This window comes from Nannospalax galili, unplaced genomic scaffold (assembly GCF_000622305.1).
Source record: "Nannospalax galili isolate Female #2095 unplaced genomic scaffold, S.galili_v1.0 scaffold207, whole genome shotgun sequence".
NCBI classification, from domain to species: Eukaryota; Metazoa; Chordata; class Mammalia; order Rodentia; family Spalacidae; genus Nannospalax; species Nannospalax galili.
The window spans coordinates 5049638-5066632 of record NW_008358517.1 but is presented as its reverse complement, the minus strand read 5'-3'; the positions used below and the strand labels follow the sequence as shown (position 1 = coordinate 5066632).

General features: G+C 42.4%; 1 protein-coding gene across 1 annotated transcript in view; it reads right to left on the bottom strand.

The window, feature by feature from the left end:
* The window catches only part of March11 (membrane associated ring-CH-type finger 11), a 128443-nt gene extending 111964 nt beyond the window's left edge, over positions 1-16479 (bottom strand). Inside the window, exons 1-2 of the mRNA XM_008821770.2 lie at positions 15748-16479; positions 14429-14584 (exon numbers count right to left, since the gene is read on the bottom strand). Of these exons, the coding sequence (XP_008819992.1) occupies positions 14429-14584; positions 15748-16269 (678 nt within the window). The 5' untranslated portion in view covers positions 16270-16479. The remainder of the gene's footprint in view (positions 1-14428; positions 14585-15747) is intronic.
* Positions 16480-16995: the final 516 nt, after the last annotated feature.

Genomic DNA, 16995 nt, shown 5'->3' with positions numbered 1-16995 from the left:
ACTCCAGGGCCATAATAAACACATTGGCATTAGCAACTGGTCTTGTTGCTGTGACAAAATACCTGGCAAACGCAACGTAAAGGAGAAAGGGTCTATTCTGGCTCACAGCACAAGGGAGCAGACCCTCATGAAGAGGCGCTAAGGCAGAAGGAGCTCAAAGCAACCCGGCACTTCAAAATTGTCAAGCAGAGAGTGATGACTGTGTGCAAGCTAGTACTTTCCCACTTTCTCAACCTCATACAATCCAGAAACACTTGACCAGGGAATCACCCTGCCCACAATTAAGACAGGTCTTCTGGTATCAATGAACAATCCCACATAGGCATGTCCAGAGACCCATCTCCCAGGTGATTCTAGATTTTGTCAAGTTGACAATGAACACTACCTATTACAGGGACAGTCTATCGTGGTGGAGAACCCTTGTAGGCAGGAGGTTGAGGCAGCTGTCACATTGCATCCAGAATCAGGAGGTAGAGGATGATGAATGCTATTTCAGCTAATTGTCTCTTTTATCTGCAGTCTGGGCCCCCAACCCCTGGAATAATGCTGCTTACATCTAAGATGAATCTTTCCACCTCAGCTAGCCCTTTAATAAACATAATGCCTCACAGGCATGCCCAGAGGTTTGTCTCCTAGGTGATTCTAAATTCTTTCAAGTGGACAATTACAAGCCATTTAAAGTCTACCCCTTGTCAACTTGACACTCAAACATGTCACTTTTAAGCCATAGCCCTTGTCTCCACAGGCTTAAGGCCATATCATAATGCAAAACATATTTAGTCCAACTTCAAAAGTTCCCATGGTTTTAACAATTCCAACACTGTTTAAAAGTCCAAAGTACAAATCTCGTCTGAGACTCAAAGCAATCTCTTAACTGTGAAGTCATAAAATAAAATAATAAATCACAATGTTCCAATATACAATGGCACAGAATAAACATTACCATTTCAAAGGGGAAAGAATGGGGACAAAAATGATCATGCCAAAGAAAGACCAAATCCAGCAGTGCAAAAGCCAAGTCCTGTAGCTCCACGTATGGGCGTCTGGGGCTCCTGACAGAATCGCTTGAGCTTTAAATGAGATGTGTAGTTCCACCTCTCCATCCAAAGCACACAGTCTTTCTTTTGGACTAACTCCACTCTGAGCCTGTAGCTTTCTTCAGAGGGAGCTCCATGGTCCTGACATCTCTAACATCCAACTTAAACGTCATCTTCAGTTTCACACATCTCAAGGCTAACTTAATCCACATAATCCCTCATAAGCATGCCCACAGCCTTGACTCCTAGTTGATTCTAGATCCTGTCAAGTTGACAATATTAACCTTCACAGCTCCATCCCTAAACTATCACTGTGCTCCCATGCTCCGTGACATTATTAATTTCCATTGTGTTCATCGTGACTTCATGGTGAAATTTCCATACAGACAACGTGAAGATTGTTGGCGTTTCCCCCATGCTCAGGTTTTCAAATCACTCAGAAATGCTTCAGTATTACAGTGTCTCTTATTCCACAATCAAAGAACCACAGAACCCAAAGCTCTCCAGCAAATCTCAACAGAGGTACTTTCAGTCTTGTTATCTAGCCTATCATTTCCGTTTGTTTGGTCCGTTTTTAGTTTTCACTTCTTTCAACTACTCAAGTTGTCTAGATGTAAAAACGAACTTCATCGAAGCTACTGCACTATTCCTGACAGGCTTCCATGCAAGACAAAGAAGGATTCTACAGCAGGGGGATGTGCGTTCAAAATGTGTTTCCACATCTAGGTCTGGTTGGGTGTGTCTGGTACTATGGAATACTATGCAGAAAAGGACACCACCAGCATTTGTTCTTCCTTCTCCACCAGGGTCTTGAGGTCTCACTAGAGAGCTTCTGGCTACTATTTCTCATAAAAGAAATGACAGCAAGATGGTGCTCAGAAACCCAAGAGATGTGCCAATAATAAAACAAATACACGCTGAATAAATTTCCACTGCCTGCCTCCAAGACCTGAGCTCTTTTCTACTCTAATGTCCTTTATTTTTAAAAAATGAATAGAGAGGCCACTTACTTTATGTTAAAAAATCTGCAAATGTAATATAGATAAGCTTAATACTGTAGTTTTTGAAATATTATTAATAAAAATATAAAGTCTGACCATTTGTGAAAGATGATATCCTTCCTGAAATCTTTCTGACAGGTTCAAAAATCCAAGGCAAGCCTGGTAAGTATCTTAAAATAGTTAGCTGTTCATTTGAGCTATTTTGTAGCTCAGTGTCATGACACTAATTGAGGAGGGAGATGCCATTTGGCACAACTGCAAGGCCATATATAACAAAGGCATACCCAGAGGTCTCCTGGAATACGAGCTAGAAGCTCATGAGGAAGCTTTCCCCACACTGCATAGCTATGCCCAAATTAAGCTATTGACCGCTGGCACATAATTAGCCAAAAGAGAAGCAAGACAAAAGACACATTAAGTCAAGGACCTCCATTATTCCGAACAGGATACATTGCTCCTGTGTCATCAGTCAAGATGGCCTAAGTTGAAGGGATAAAAATGGAAGCAGGGCAAGTTATTAGGTGGAAGTTTTCGAGTGTTCAAACCTCAGGGAGGGGTGGAAATGTCTCTTCAGAAACTTCCATTACTGTGGTCATCTAGGTTTTCCTCATGCCCAAACCACCCCCCGACCCACACACCAGTTTCTAATATGCCTTCACTTATATCAAGCTTCATCTAGATAAATCACGTGGAACAGCTGCTGAACTGTGAGTTATGCTCACAAGGGACACGTTGTCAAATATTCAAGGATACAGAAAGTACAAACCACAATACAGTTTTTCTCAGTGGAGTCCTCTGAAGCGGCCATCCATTCATTTGAAATTGTAGTGATTATCTGCTCTTCAGGCCATTCTCTGCCATTCTGAATGGTCCAGTGCACTCCCAGTTCACCCTCCGAGTCATCCCATCCTCTCTCAGAGGGTCCAGAAATAGAAAGAAGCCTAGCATCCTTTGTTCCGATCCCTTTAGTCACAGCACAGCAAAACTGCACACCAGGCAGGAAATGAACAAGGAGGAACAGTCCGCTCTGTGATCATCTCCAGTCGGAAATCATTTCTGAAGTTATGTTATAACTCTGCAAACCACTCATCAAAAAACTGTCACCCTGTTTTCAGCCAGGTGGCAGATTTCACACCAAAAATATGTATCCAATAGACTTTCTTAGCAGCTCATCTATACCAATGATCACACAGTGAAATTTCCAACAAATTATTCAAATTCCCTGAGCAAACGCCATGTGAAACCTTCTACCAGTGACAATCTCAGGACAGCAACTGTCACACAGGCAACTCCGTATTCGCTGAGTCTTTTTTTTTTTTTTTTTTTTCCGTGACATTCTATGTTTTGAAAACAGATACTTCTCACTGGAAGTTTTTGTTTGTTTGTTTTGAATCTAAGTTTTTAAAACAGATCCCTTTATTACCTGTAAGGCTTTTTGCTGTAGTCTGAAAAGATAGCTAATATGTGTGTAATGAAAGCAACTTTAATTCCTTAAGACATGTTCTCACTGCAGAAACAAAAGAATCTCCAAGATTCTGGAAACTGCTAGCACACTCACTAGTGTAGTCATTCATTCATTCACACACTCATTTGCTCTTTCATTCATTCCTACTGCCAACATTCACTGAATGCTTACAAAGTCACCAAAACATATCACTCTCAAGCACTATTGAGCTGCGTTTTGCTATTTCTGCTAAAACTTGCCACCCAGTGCTTTGCTTGCTACATTAGAAATCAAGAACTAGAAACCCTAAGCAAACTGAAGGAATCCACTTCAAGACTTTGAGAGGGGACTACTGGCTAGACAGCTGCTGGTTGCAGATGGTGGAAGGATTTTGTGACGGTTAATCTTGGTAACCATCTTGTCAACTTGATACATTTGGGAAGAGGGACCTTGAATTGAAGAACTGCTTCCATGAGGTTGGCCTATGGGCAAGTCTTAGGGGCATTTTCTTGACTGCTAATTTATGAAGGAGGGCCCGACCCACAATGAGTGGTACCATCCGCAGGCAGGCAGGCCTGGGCTGCATAAGAAAGATGACTGAACATGAGCCTGGAAACTAGCCAGCAAGCTGCATTCCTCCATTGGGTTCAGCTTCAGGCTTCTCCTCCATTGGGTTCAGCTTCAGGCTTCTCCCTTGAGTTCCTGCCTTGGGTTCCCATGATGATGGACCTGTAAGCCAAATAAACCCTTTCCTTCCTCAGGCTGCTTCTGGCCAATGTTTTACCACTGGAACAGAGAAGCAAAGTGGAACAGATTTGTTTTGAAATGGGTTGGACCCACAGGCACTCTCCAAAATGTATGGCAGGCTTCACACAGATGAGACGGTGGCTTGCTTCATGGACTCTGACAGCTTATTCTTCTGTGGCCCTGCATGGTCCTGCCTTCTGTTTCTGCAGTAACTAAAAGTATTCTTGGAGTCTTGGTTGTAATATTTAGTGATATTCAATTACAACATTTAATATATTTATGTGGCTGAAGTGTCATCATTTCTTTTCCATTTTTTTTTTTTTTTTTTGGTCTTTTTGAGACAGGGTCTCCCTGTAGCCCCAGCTGTCCTGGAACTCACTATGTAGACCAGGTTGGCCTTGAACTCACAGAGATCCCCCCCCCTGCCTCTGCCTCCCGAGCTCTGGGATTAAAGGTGTGGGCCACCACGCCCAGCCCAAGTGTCACCATTTCTAAATGATGCAAGTCTATTTTGCTTTCACTCAAAGTCACAAGCAAACATTAAAACTTCTAAGCAGTCAGGAAACACTTAAATCCCCATCAGGCTTCCACTTGTTTTAACTAGTGCCAAGCGCCACAGGCCAAAGCCAGCTCTGCATGTTTTTGGTGTCTTAAGAATTTTACATTTTTAAGTGGTTAAGATGAAAAGTGTTTTAAAGAATGCCGTTCCTTGAAACATTATGATTTAATTAAATTCAGATTGCAGGGTCAGTGAATGAAACTGTCCTGAAATAGGGCCACATTTGTTCATTGATAGGGTACCTCAGCTGCTTCCCGACCAGGACAATAGCCACAATGACCCTCATAGCCTAACATACTTTCCATCTTGGCCTTTAGAGCAATTTCGTTGACCTCTGATTTAAGTAACCAGATGACAGTTAACAAGTGAAGACATTTTGGAACTATGTTAACATTCTTCTACCCAAATAGTCCCTGCCACCCTAATTTGCTTTGAGGGATAGCGCCATCCACGTCTGAACCGGTGCATCTTTCTCCTAGAGGGCAGTACAGATAGCAAACATGAGGAGGAAGCATCAAAGCAAAGCCATAATACACATAAAAGGTCTAGAAAATATGGGAGAACAGATGTATACAGAGAAGAAAGTTTCTGGAACGTATCACCTACAAGATCCACATTCTCCCAGCCTCACCCTGTGAAGGTTGAAAGCAGAACACAAAGCCAGAAACTCTGCCCTGTCTGAGAGCCATCAGGCTTTGGGACAAACTGTAGAATCACTGTACACAGTGATCTACAGTAAACATGGATGCTACAGTGGTACACAGAAACTAATTTACATATTTCATTCAGCAGAGAATCATTAATCTTTTCTAGTGAGTCAAATGCAGACTTGTATGTCTTGAGGATAAGTAAGGAATGAAACAGAAACAATTGCCTTGTGATGTGTTCTTTATCTTGACACCTTTAGTTGTTTATAAGGTATGCCAACATAGACACTCCTGAAACATTACATCCGCACAATGTCTTTCTGTTACTGGCTTGATCCTGAAAAGCCTCCCTCAGCTTGTTATCTGTGATTAAATCTTCAGAAAATGTTCACAAAAGAAATAGCTGGAGAAACACGTCAAAGCAGGATAAGGTTGCGCACCCACAGACATGCTGAAGTCATCAGACACAAGCTGAAGAGTCTCCAGCGACAGCATGCTGTGCTCATGCTCGTGTACATCATGCACCCAGGTTTTCTTAATATATTTTCAAAATCTCAGTCAATTTCATAATAATTCTCCAGCTTCTTGTAGCACATCAGCTACATCATACTAAGAATCAAGTGGTGACAAGGTAAAAATACCTCTTCCATGCCCCATTTAGGAAATGAGTACAGGGCCCTCAAAAAGTTAATTAAGGTTCTATAAATGTCTTACAAATAAGTACAGAAATCATACCTTAGAATGACAGCCAAGATAAACCCCAATGGTGCTAAATCCCTTATAATTTGAACCTATTGTGATGAACCACAGAATTTTAATAATCTGGATTCTTAAAATGAAAATTAACCTTCTGTCCCTGTGCTTTTGTACGAGACTTTCCAGCTATTCTTACTTCTGTGAGAGACCTGTGTGAATGTTTAAAGAAGAAGCAGTGGGGAAGGCTGGTGAAAATGGCCAGGGGCCTAATGTCTGCAAAGATAAATGGTCCACATGCAAGCCTCAGTCCTCCTCCAGGCAGACAGGGCAGACAGCACTAACCTTTTCTTCTGTGCTCTGACCAATGACAGAGCAGGAAAGAGGGGTGGAGGCCACTGAGCTGTAGAGTGATGCTCTACCAGTACCCTGTGTCATCACCCTCAAGAACATCCAAGGCTTCTTGATTGCCACCCCCTGACTGGCCACATGCACCCTACCCTATGTTAAGGCCATTCCAAACTATAAACTAATGATGGCTGTCTGACTCTGAAAAGCACTTTCCTGTGATTGACTACTTTCAAAAAAAAATCTCATATCTCCAAATATAAGAGGGCTAAGAAGGACATAAATAAGACCCATAAGGAGGATGTCTGGACAGTGACTGTGCTCACAAATGAGATCACGTATCTCAGTGCACCTGCTTTTAAAATGCCAATTTGTTAATTACTTACGATAATTGGTTTGGTTAGAAACTGGGTATGCTTTCCAAAAAAGCAACATGTAAAATATCTAGACAAAAACAACACTTAAAAAATGTAGAATGATATTGAGTTCACAATAGCCTAGAAAGAATTTAAATGTCTGAAGCAGATGATACATATTTACAATGGAACACCATTTAGCCTTTAAAAAGCACAAATGGGGGCACTTTAAATGGAGAGACCACAGTGGAAGGGTTAGACAATACAAGAGATAAATAATGCCTAGTTTTAAAAAAACCAGAAGGAACCATATTAATCGAACAATCCATTGACAAATTATACATACAACTAGCTCAAGGAATACAATACATGTCTAGGCAAGGTTTATCTGAGAATGTTTGGTCTTTGCCCAAGCTTTATCTACAAGGCACATGGTAATTAAAAGTACCATACTGGTGGAACTAACCTTCTTGGGTATCTAACAGCCATACTTTGAGGCCTATACTAATTTGGTCAGAGTGACATAAGGGACAGTTTTTGTTCCTTGTCCTCCTAGGTCGACTAAGCTCCAGGGGACTATGAGCATCTCTCAAAATGTCCTGTAACTGTGGTACATCACCTGTCCTCTTGATCAAGGAGGCCATGGAGACCCCACCACATGGACTTGAACCAGTGTCCAGTCTACAAAGAGGAGGGTCAGCACAGAGGAAACATTTTCTTCATGCTTTCAAGTGAAGCCAGCCACAGTCGAGCAGGACCATTGACTTATCTTCACATAGATGGCACTGGTAAAAGAAGGGAGCCAGGGGCTCCTCCCAAGCCCATGTGACCCCTGAGGAATGGATCCTCCAAGGACCTTAAGAATGAAAATAAATTGGTTTATCTGGGCCAACTGTATGGTCTTAAACACCCAAAAAGAAAGTATAAAGGAAATTAAAGGGATCAATATAATTCTTTAAGAGTCCATGTGTATAGCTAAAGGCTCCATAACAAGAAACAATGCCAGACAGGAGATACCTTCAAGTTGTTGGCCAGGGTGGCCCAAGAGATTCCCAGAGAGTAACCCAGAATATAATTGGGAAATTGAACAGCAGACCTCAATCTTATCTAAAGGAATATTGGCAACTGATTGCTGCTAGATGAGGAAGAGTTGATCCTCCTAAAACAAGGAACTCTAGATAGGCTGACTAGATTCAGCATATGGACAAGCACTGGAGAACAGCTGGGGATGCTGACAAAGCAATGAATAGTTACAGGGATTACAGAATATATAGGCTCCAGTGGGGTGGGAGGAGACTATGGGAGGTGCCGTTTGGGATGTGGGTATACAGATGAATAAGATTGTTTGGGATGTTCTGTATGAAATACACACAAAAAATCAACAAATTTAAAAAATGAGTTATATTCAAGGAAGAAGCATAAAAATTTGCTCCATGTTAATTAGTAGAGGTGAAACACATTACCACTGAAATCTATCCAATGATTTTACATCTAGCCTCAGGTGGAGCTCAGAAAGTAACTGACTGTGACTAGTAACAATCAGATACATAGAGATTAGAGATGCATGCGTAAACATCTAAATGTTAGTAGCATTAAAAATGAGTTTTCTATATGAAACAGTATATTTTAAAATGAAATGGAGATCTTTTTTAAAGGCTAAAGCCTCATTCAATTTTATGTTGTATAGAATTTATACTGAGTTCAATATTGTATAACTGTATTAATTGAGAACTGTGAACCTAAGAATTTATAGCCAATTTTGAAAGAGATGCATCCTTGGTCTGGAAATTGTTATTGAATATGTTAAAGCTGTAATGAAATGCTTCATCTAATCATGTGGTTATTAAATGGGTAATTTTTTAAAAAGCACACACAAAGAGAAATTCTGTCATTTGGAACAATATGGGTGAACCCTAAGGGTATTATGCCGAGTGGAACAGGCCTAGCATAGAATGACAAATTCATTATGACCTCACTTAGATGTGTAATACATAAGATGCTAAACTTTTGAATGAGGAGAGCAGAATGCTAATTATCAGAAGGTGGAGTGGGGTCGGGGAATGGGAAAGGGCAGATGGTAGTCCATAGATATAAAGGTGCAATTAGACATGGAATAAATCCTAGTGCTCTACTGTTTAGCATGATGGCTGTAGTTAACAACAATGTTCTACATATTTCAAAAGAGGTGAATGAGAACAGCTTGGATGTTCCTATCACAAAAAAAGATAAGTGTTTTATGTGGTAGAATTTCCAATTAGCTTTATTTAATCATTCCATTATGTATCCACTCACTGAAACATCTCTTTGCACCCTATAAATATATATAATGATTATCCATCAGTAGAAAATAAAACTTACAGAATTACACCAAATGAAGGCATTCACCTCACTTTAGTGTCAGTAGATGGCCGGTAACAAAAGGCACCTCATAACCGAGGGTAACCTCACTCCCTTACCTCTTAGTATACTGATCAAATAATAATGATGATTGACAAGGGGAAAGCAGGGCCTCACCGTGCAGCACCATCCTGAGCATGTCACATACTTTATGAACCTGATACTGAAATAATGCATGGCAGTTTCCATTATGCTCTCCTTTCTAAAGACAAGTTAGGACTGGTCAGATAGCTCTGAGGGTAAAGGCACCTGCCACCAAGCCTGATTTTTGAGTTTGATCTTTCAGATTCACATAGTGAAAGGAGAGAACAAACTGCCATAAACTGTCCTCTGGCCTCAACACAGGTGCCAGACATGTACACACACACACACACACACACACACACACACACACACACTAAACAAATGTTTTAAAAGGGAAGATAAATTAACTATTATGTAAGGTGTGCTGGATAGCTTCAGGTGTCAACTTGACACACCTGGGAAGAGGGAACTTCAATTGGAGGATTTCCTCTACCAGATTGGCCTGTGTGTATGTCTGTGAGGCATGATTTCTTGATTGTTTTCTTGATTGTTGAGCGATGAGTGGGAAGGCCCAGCCCACGCCCCACCTCTGGGCAGGTGGTCCTGGGTTGTACAAAAAGGCAGGCTGAGTACAGGTCAGAGGAGCAAGCCAGTAAGCAGCATTCCTTCATGGTCTCTGCTTCAGCCCCTGCCTCCAGGTTCCTCCCTGGAGCTCCTGTTCCCTCCCTGATGAACCACAAGCTTTAAGGTGAAATAAACCCTTTCCTCCCCCAAATTACTTTTGGTCAAAGTGTTTTGTCCCAGCAGTAGAAGACTAACAAGGACATAAGGTAGCATAGTTAGGACTTTTCATTCACATATCTCTTTCTGTCTGTAGGTATTGACTCTGACTTTCACATCAAGGTCCAAGTTTCCCAACAACAATAAGCGATCTAGCAAATGTTATCCCTTCAAAGACCCAAATCACTGGGAAAAGCACTGCAATCATAAGATATAATATCACCTTATCAGTTATAATGTCACTAACAACTTGTAATAAGTTTGATTTTATATGCTCATGCATCTCATAAATTTTCAAACATTATGGAATTCAAAACAGAATTAGCTTTTACTCTTAAAATATCATTAGTGTATCACCTTGGATATGTTAATAAATAGATTCTGCAAGTGGGGAGAAAGGTAAATGCATTTTAATTACCTCAAAAGTCTAACTCTGACTGCTAATGATGCAACAATTAAGTTGTAAATATGTCTGCTAGTTTCCTATTAGGTCCCATTAACAAGCATCACTGACCCAAGGAAATGGGGAGACTTCTGATCTTAGTAGGAGAAAAAGTTGTAAAACTAAAATTTTAGATAGTACGACATCCTAGACAGTATGTCATCCTTTGCTTACATGCCTGCTTCCTACCTGTCTGCTTCTTGCCCTTCCTTGACCTTTACTGTCCCCATTTCCAGTGATGTAGTAAGAAATACAGGACGATCACAATTGCTGCTGGAAGTGCTTGCATCCAACACCAAAGGCCAGTCAAGTTTCCATGCATTTACAATGTCCTTCAGCTCAGAGCCCCAAAGGGAAAGTTATAATGATGCCTACTGGTCCATGTGGACCTGATGAAGATCAAATACAGAGACTAGGGTAGGTAAGAGAGTTGTATTAGACATCGCCTCCTGGAAAGAGTAAAAAAAATGGCTTTTCTTTAAAAATAATCTGACTCCAGAAGTAGAGTTTGTTTCCCCTCATCTTGAATCTAAGTTGTTCCTGAGGTTTGCTTTAAACTCAGCAGTATATGTGAAACCATGTCACTTCTGAATTTGAGCCTCAATAGATTTGTAACTCCACTTGCATCCTCTTGGAACCCAGATGCCACTAGAAGAATCCTAGGCATGTAGGAAGAGAACTGAGATACCACTAGAATCTCCAGACTGAGCTTACAGTCAACAGTCAGCACCAATAACAAGTCAAATGAATGAGCAACACAGGATGCTCCAGCTCAGCCAAACCTTGGCATTATAGCACTAGCAGCTGACCTCAGTCAATATCCACACTCTTAAAAGGTAACAAATGGCAGCTGCTATTTAAACCATCAAGTACTAAGAGTGTTTGTTATGCAGCAAAAACTCCCTAATCCATCCTGGAGACCCAGGCTAAAACCAGCTCCTGCTTGCCTCGAGTCTGACCTCAGGAAAGTCAGGCATCAAGACAGCTATCAGGGGCCTGGGAAGAAGATTCTAACATGGTAGTTAAGAACGGAGACCTGGAGCCAGATCGACTGAGTTTGAATCCTGATATATCCCTGGTAGAGACTTACTGTATTCCAGCTTAATTTTGTGTAATATAGAGATAGAGATAATACCTTTCAGATTACTGATATGTCACAATGACTAAATATCACTATCCATATGTATAAGGCATTTAGAACAGTTGTTGTTCAGTTAATGTTCTCTCTCAATATTACTGTTTATTCTTCATTCTGTTCTATGTTTAATGAAGCAGCTTCTCTTAGCCATGAGATGACTCTATGGTTAGGACAGAGATATATGGACAGGGAAAGAAGGGCCCCACACACGCTTCCTCTTTGATTTCCCATCATAAGGAAGTGGCTCTGTATCAGGCCTAGAAATATGAAAATGATCACTGCTAACTTGCATCAGCCTCACACTGAGTCAAAATGAATGCTCAGGCTATAGGTCATCCTCAACAAAAGTGTCAAATAAGCCAAATTTTACCTCTTCATCTGAGCATAAACTACTCCTTCACATAAGAACTCACTCTCTGAAACATTATAATTGATTGAAGTTCAGTAAGAGTATCAAGCTTGGCTTTGGGGTATAGCTCCATGAAAAGAGTATCTGCCTAGCGTGTATGAGGGCCTGGGTTCAACCCCTGCTCCTTTGAAAAAAAGTATTGTGCCAGTTAACGTTTGTCAACTTGACAAAAGCTAGAGTCACCTGGGAAAACAACCTCAACTGAGGAATGTCCTCTATCAGACTGACTGTGGACATGCCTGTGAGGCATTTGTTTTCTTGTTAACTGATGTAGGAAGGCCCAGTCTACTGTGAGTGGTACTATCCCCAGGCAGTTGGGCCTGGGCTACATAAGTAGCTAAGCAAGCCAGTAAGTAGTGTTCCTCTGCGGTCTCTACTTCTGCTCCTGCCTTCAGGTTCCTGACTCAAGGCCCTGCTCTGATGTCCCTCCATAATGTAGTATAACCTAGAAGTATAAGCCAAATAAATTCTTTCTTTGCCAAATTGCTTTTTGGTCAAGGTATTTATCACAGCAACAGAAAGCTAACTAAGACAAGTATGAAGCTTTATATGTGTATGTATGTGTGTGTGTGTGTGTGTATGTATGTATGTATATATGTATATGTATATGTGTAAATGCACTGCCACAATCTATTTCATCTCTGGCATGACATGACCTATTAGCAAAACATTCATATCTATGTTGTTTCTAAACATTACTTTTCAGCTTAATGTAATAAACATATCATGTAATAATACAGATCACAGTAGTCCTTACATATGTTACAGTAAGATTAATCTTTAATGTCTTAATACCGGGTTAGTTTGGGGGGATTTTGATCTTTTGGTGGGGGGAGTACTTGGAGAAATTCTTTTGTTAAAATAATTACTGTATTTTTTAATGAAGCAAAAGACAGTACTAACCAATTAGTTTTGTGCTGGGATTCCAATTACAATAAATATGAGGGGTTTGCCACAGATTTTAAGTCTGTTTTAAGATGTTCATAAAGAGCCTACTGGAGAAACAAAGCTCCTCCATTTTTATCTTCTCGCATATTATATTCATAAGATTATTGTATAGATAAAATATTAACTATATCCTGGTCTTTGAAGTTGGTTCAAAAGTTATTTATCAAGATAAAGATAAGTTGTTTATCAAGATAACTTCAATAGATCCATAAACTGACATACAAGTAGCTCAGTTAGTTAGAAGGTCTGGAAAAATATGTCGGGATTGTATCTGTCTTCGCCTTGAGGACACCCTTCAATGATATTCCCTTTCCAGGTGTGGTATAAACCTGAGGTGGGAAAATTCTCTTTTTCATTGCATGCTTGCTAATCTCACTTAAATGCAACTCTCAGAGGCGTAGATTAATTGTGCAATAAATGATGTGTAAATTAAATACTAAGAAGTTTAAATTATTAATGCAATAATAATTCACATTCCAGGTTCCTTCTGAAAACACTACAGTTTCATATATATTGTATTCCTCAATGCAAATTAAATGTGGTGGTTTATATATAAACAAATACCACTGGATTTTATTATTTTTCCACCTCTCAGCAATTCCATTCCCTCTTCCTTTACTTTCCATTACCGCTTTTATGTCTGTTTTGAACCTGGCTTATGTCTGTTAAATCTCTACCCCATCTCACAGCCAGCTCTTGATTACACATTTTTTCCCTCTCTTTAAGATGTCGTTCTTAATAGTCTGTATTTTATACTTCACCAGCCTATTCAAAGAACTTGAGTCAATTCTACCAAGAAAAATTATGAGGAATTTTGTAGATTTATGATTTTTGTGTTATGTGATTTTGCACAAAAGTTTAAAACTATATACACTTTAAGTAATGTTTTAGGGAACAACTCTTGGGAATGATTTTACGGGGAACTACTATAACTTCAAAGAATGAATGTAGACAAAAATTAACTGCAAAAAAAAAATCTCAAAAGGAACAAAAGGTCTAAGTGCAAAGAATATTCAGATTAGAGCTGACAGGTCCAATGGAAGTTTCTGCTTAACTTATATCTGTTTTCTTTACATGGCATTAATCATGGTTTAAATGAATTTACCAACTGCTGCTAAAGTAAGTTGTGTAACATTTCTAATTAACAAAATAAATTTAAATGGACTTTGTGACATTTTGCTAACTCACCCATTAAGAATCAGAACTGGGTGTAATTTGATCAGTAAATAACAAACTGTAAAGAATATCATTTAGTTAAAATGTCCTTTGGGTTTCTCAGATAAAATGTTATGGCTTCTCTAAAAACACATCTCTACAAATTCTAAATCTTGGTTTCACTACAATTTGCATTAAATGATTTTTCAGTAGCATAAGTAAATATTTTACATAAAAACTAAATCCTAGTGGACTCATGTTAATGAAATTATTCCTAGAAAAGCAAGTGTTCTAAGTGTCTACCTGGCAAGGCTGTTTCATTTTAATAGCTGTGACATGGTATCTATAGCAGCAGAGTTCGCAAGTCCAGGAGCCCCTTTCACTGATCCACTTTAGCAGACACAGCTGATGTGTGTACCGAACCGACCCGTCACATCGGCAAGGATTTAACAACTCACCCTGAAAAGAAAACAGCTTGGTGTGAATATTTGTGTCTCTGCCTCTATTTAAAAACAAAAAGCTCATTTTTTCTTTACAAGCTATTTACCCAGAAGGATACGTGCATCAGGCTCTATCCCCGAAAATCAAATTAAAATTTTATCTCTCTGATGGGAATGATACTAAAGTCTTAAAAACTATTTCAATGATACTTCTCAGAGTTATGACATAAATGTTCTACCACCATACAAAATGTCTGCAAGATATAGCTTCCAATGCCCTTGGGGGAGAGATGTGCTATTAAATCTCTTTAATAACTTTTAAGTGGATGGTCAGATGCATTTCCTCCGCAGTTATTCTTAATCATTGCTAAAGAAGAAACACATGACAGCAAGCGCCTTGCAATAGCATTATGCTTTTAGTTTTTCTAAATGCAGCATCATAAATATCGACTCACGGTACTATATTCCTGAAAGCCTACATAGTCTTGTGCAATTTCCTTACTTTCAAAGATACTAACCCTAATGTTTTCATACACCACACACTTTGGAAGAATGATGCGTTATCCTCTCCCCTGCGTGAAGAGTCTCATGTAAGTTTTCACGTGCTTCTAATGGCGTTTGTGATTTTTGAAATGTTTCTAACAAAGTATAAAGTACACCATTGGCTAAAATAGCCTTTCTTTCAAAGTACTTTCCTATTTCTTTTGTAAGAACTGTACATACTTTCCTCATCGGAGAGAGTCCATGGTATTGTGACATGACTCAAACACCTCCCCCCATTTGTATTCAAGACTATCTGGTTTCCGGACACGCTGATAAAAAACTAACTTCACCTTTGCATTCTATAGGTTTGCTTCGATGTATAAACTAAAGTCCTTTGCGTAATTAACACGAACTGCTTAATGACGTTAAGTAGTTCTTAATACGTTAGCGTATCTTAAAGCACTAAGGAGTGTCTGGCTGAAAACCCAGGTAAGGAAAAAAAAAAAGCGCAGGTCAAATGGGCCCTGCATTCGCCACTGGGACATTTTATTTGCCTTCACAGGAACTGGAGGCATTCAGAAGTCACTGCAAGGACAGGGGGCTCCGGAAGGCGTGCGCTGTCCGCGGTGCTGAAAGGTCTGCCCTCGCAGGCGCAGTCCCCCGGGCTCTGCCAGCGGACCCGAGGTCCCCGGGCCTTACCTGCTCTGCGCCCTGGAAGCAGATCTTGCAAATGGGCTGGTGGTGCTGGTGCTGGTGTCCAGAGCGCTGGTCGCCACCGCCACTACTGCTGCTGCGGCTGCTGCACACGGAGCGAGTCTCCGGCTGGTCTCCCGCGCCCCGCCGCTCGCCCTCCCCGCCCGCGCCGGCCTCTGGCTCCCCGGGGCCGCCTTTCCCTGTCACCGCGTCTGGGACAGCCACCTCCGAAAAGCGCCCCAGACCTTCCCCGGAGTCGCCAGCCGCTGACACCTCGTGGCCGGCGGGCTGCAGGGGAGGCGGAGGCGGAGGCGACTCCTCCGCGCCCTGGCGCCCCGGGGCCACCTCTCCCGGCGGCTCGCCCGGCCCGGCGGTGCGCTCCGGGAGCGCGGGCAGCGGCGGCCGGTAGCGCGGAGCGGTGGAGCCCGGGGCCAGCTCTCCCGGCTTGGGGGACGGCGGGGGCGGTTCTGCTTCGCGGCTGTCAGCCGGGCGACCCCGGTGGCTGCCTTGGCTGCCCTCAACGCTCATGATGGAGCCGACGACGCCGCCCTCCTGCCCGCCCGGCTGGCGGGCCGGGCGCGGACTGCAGCCAGAGACGGGAGGACAGAGGAGGCGGAGGGAGGGAGGAAGGCGGGCAGGGGGAAGGGGCGCAGGGGGAGGGAGGGCGGGACCGGGAGGGTTAGCCGAGGACCCGGCGCTGCGGCGGCAGAGGCTGCTGTTCCGCTGAGCCGCCGGCTCGGCTCTGATGGAGGCGGCGCCGAGTTCGGCTGCGCGAGGGAGGCGCGCGAGGGGGAGGCAGGAGGGAGGAGCGGCGGCGCTGCGCAGGGGCGGTGGGGTGGGGGGAGCAGGCGGGAGGGAGGTGGGGGGCGCGAACCCTCGGTGGGGTGCGCAGAGGACCCGCTGGAATTGGGGGATCCCTCGGCCGCTTCCCACCCCGCCCAGGGCTGCTCACGTCGGATCCGGGGCGGATTGCCCCTAGTGGCACCGCGCACTGCGGCTCTCGGCTCTCGTGAGCAGTGAAAGGGGGAGGGGTCGGGAGCCGCCGGTCCAGAAACCGTTACTGGGTGGGTCGGAGGGAATTCCGCCACACCCGCCGAGTGGGGGCGCGATGGTCTAAGCCGAGACCTGCGTGAGCGTGGAAATTTTGGAAGGATGGTGTCGGTGCCCTGCAGGAGTCCACTGAGCCAGGGCGCGCTGGAAAGGGCGCGTGGGTACGGGTACTATAACCGCTGTTGCTCAACAGTGGCTTTGGGG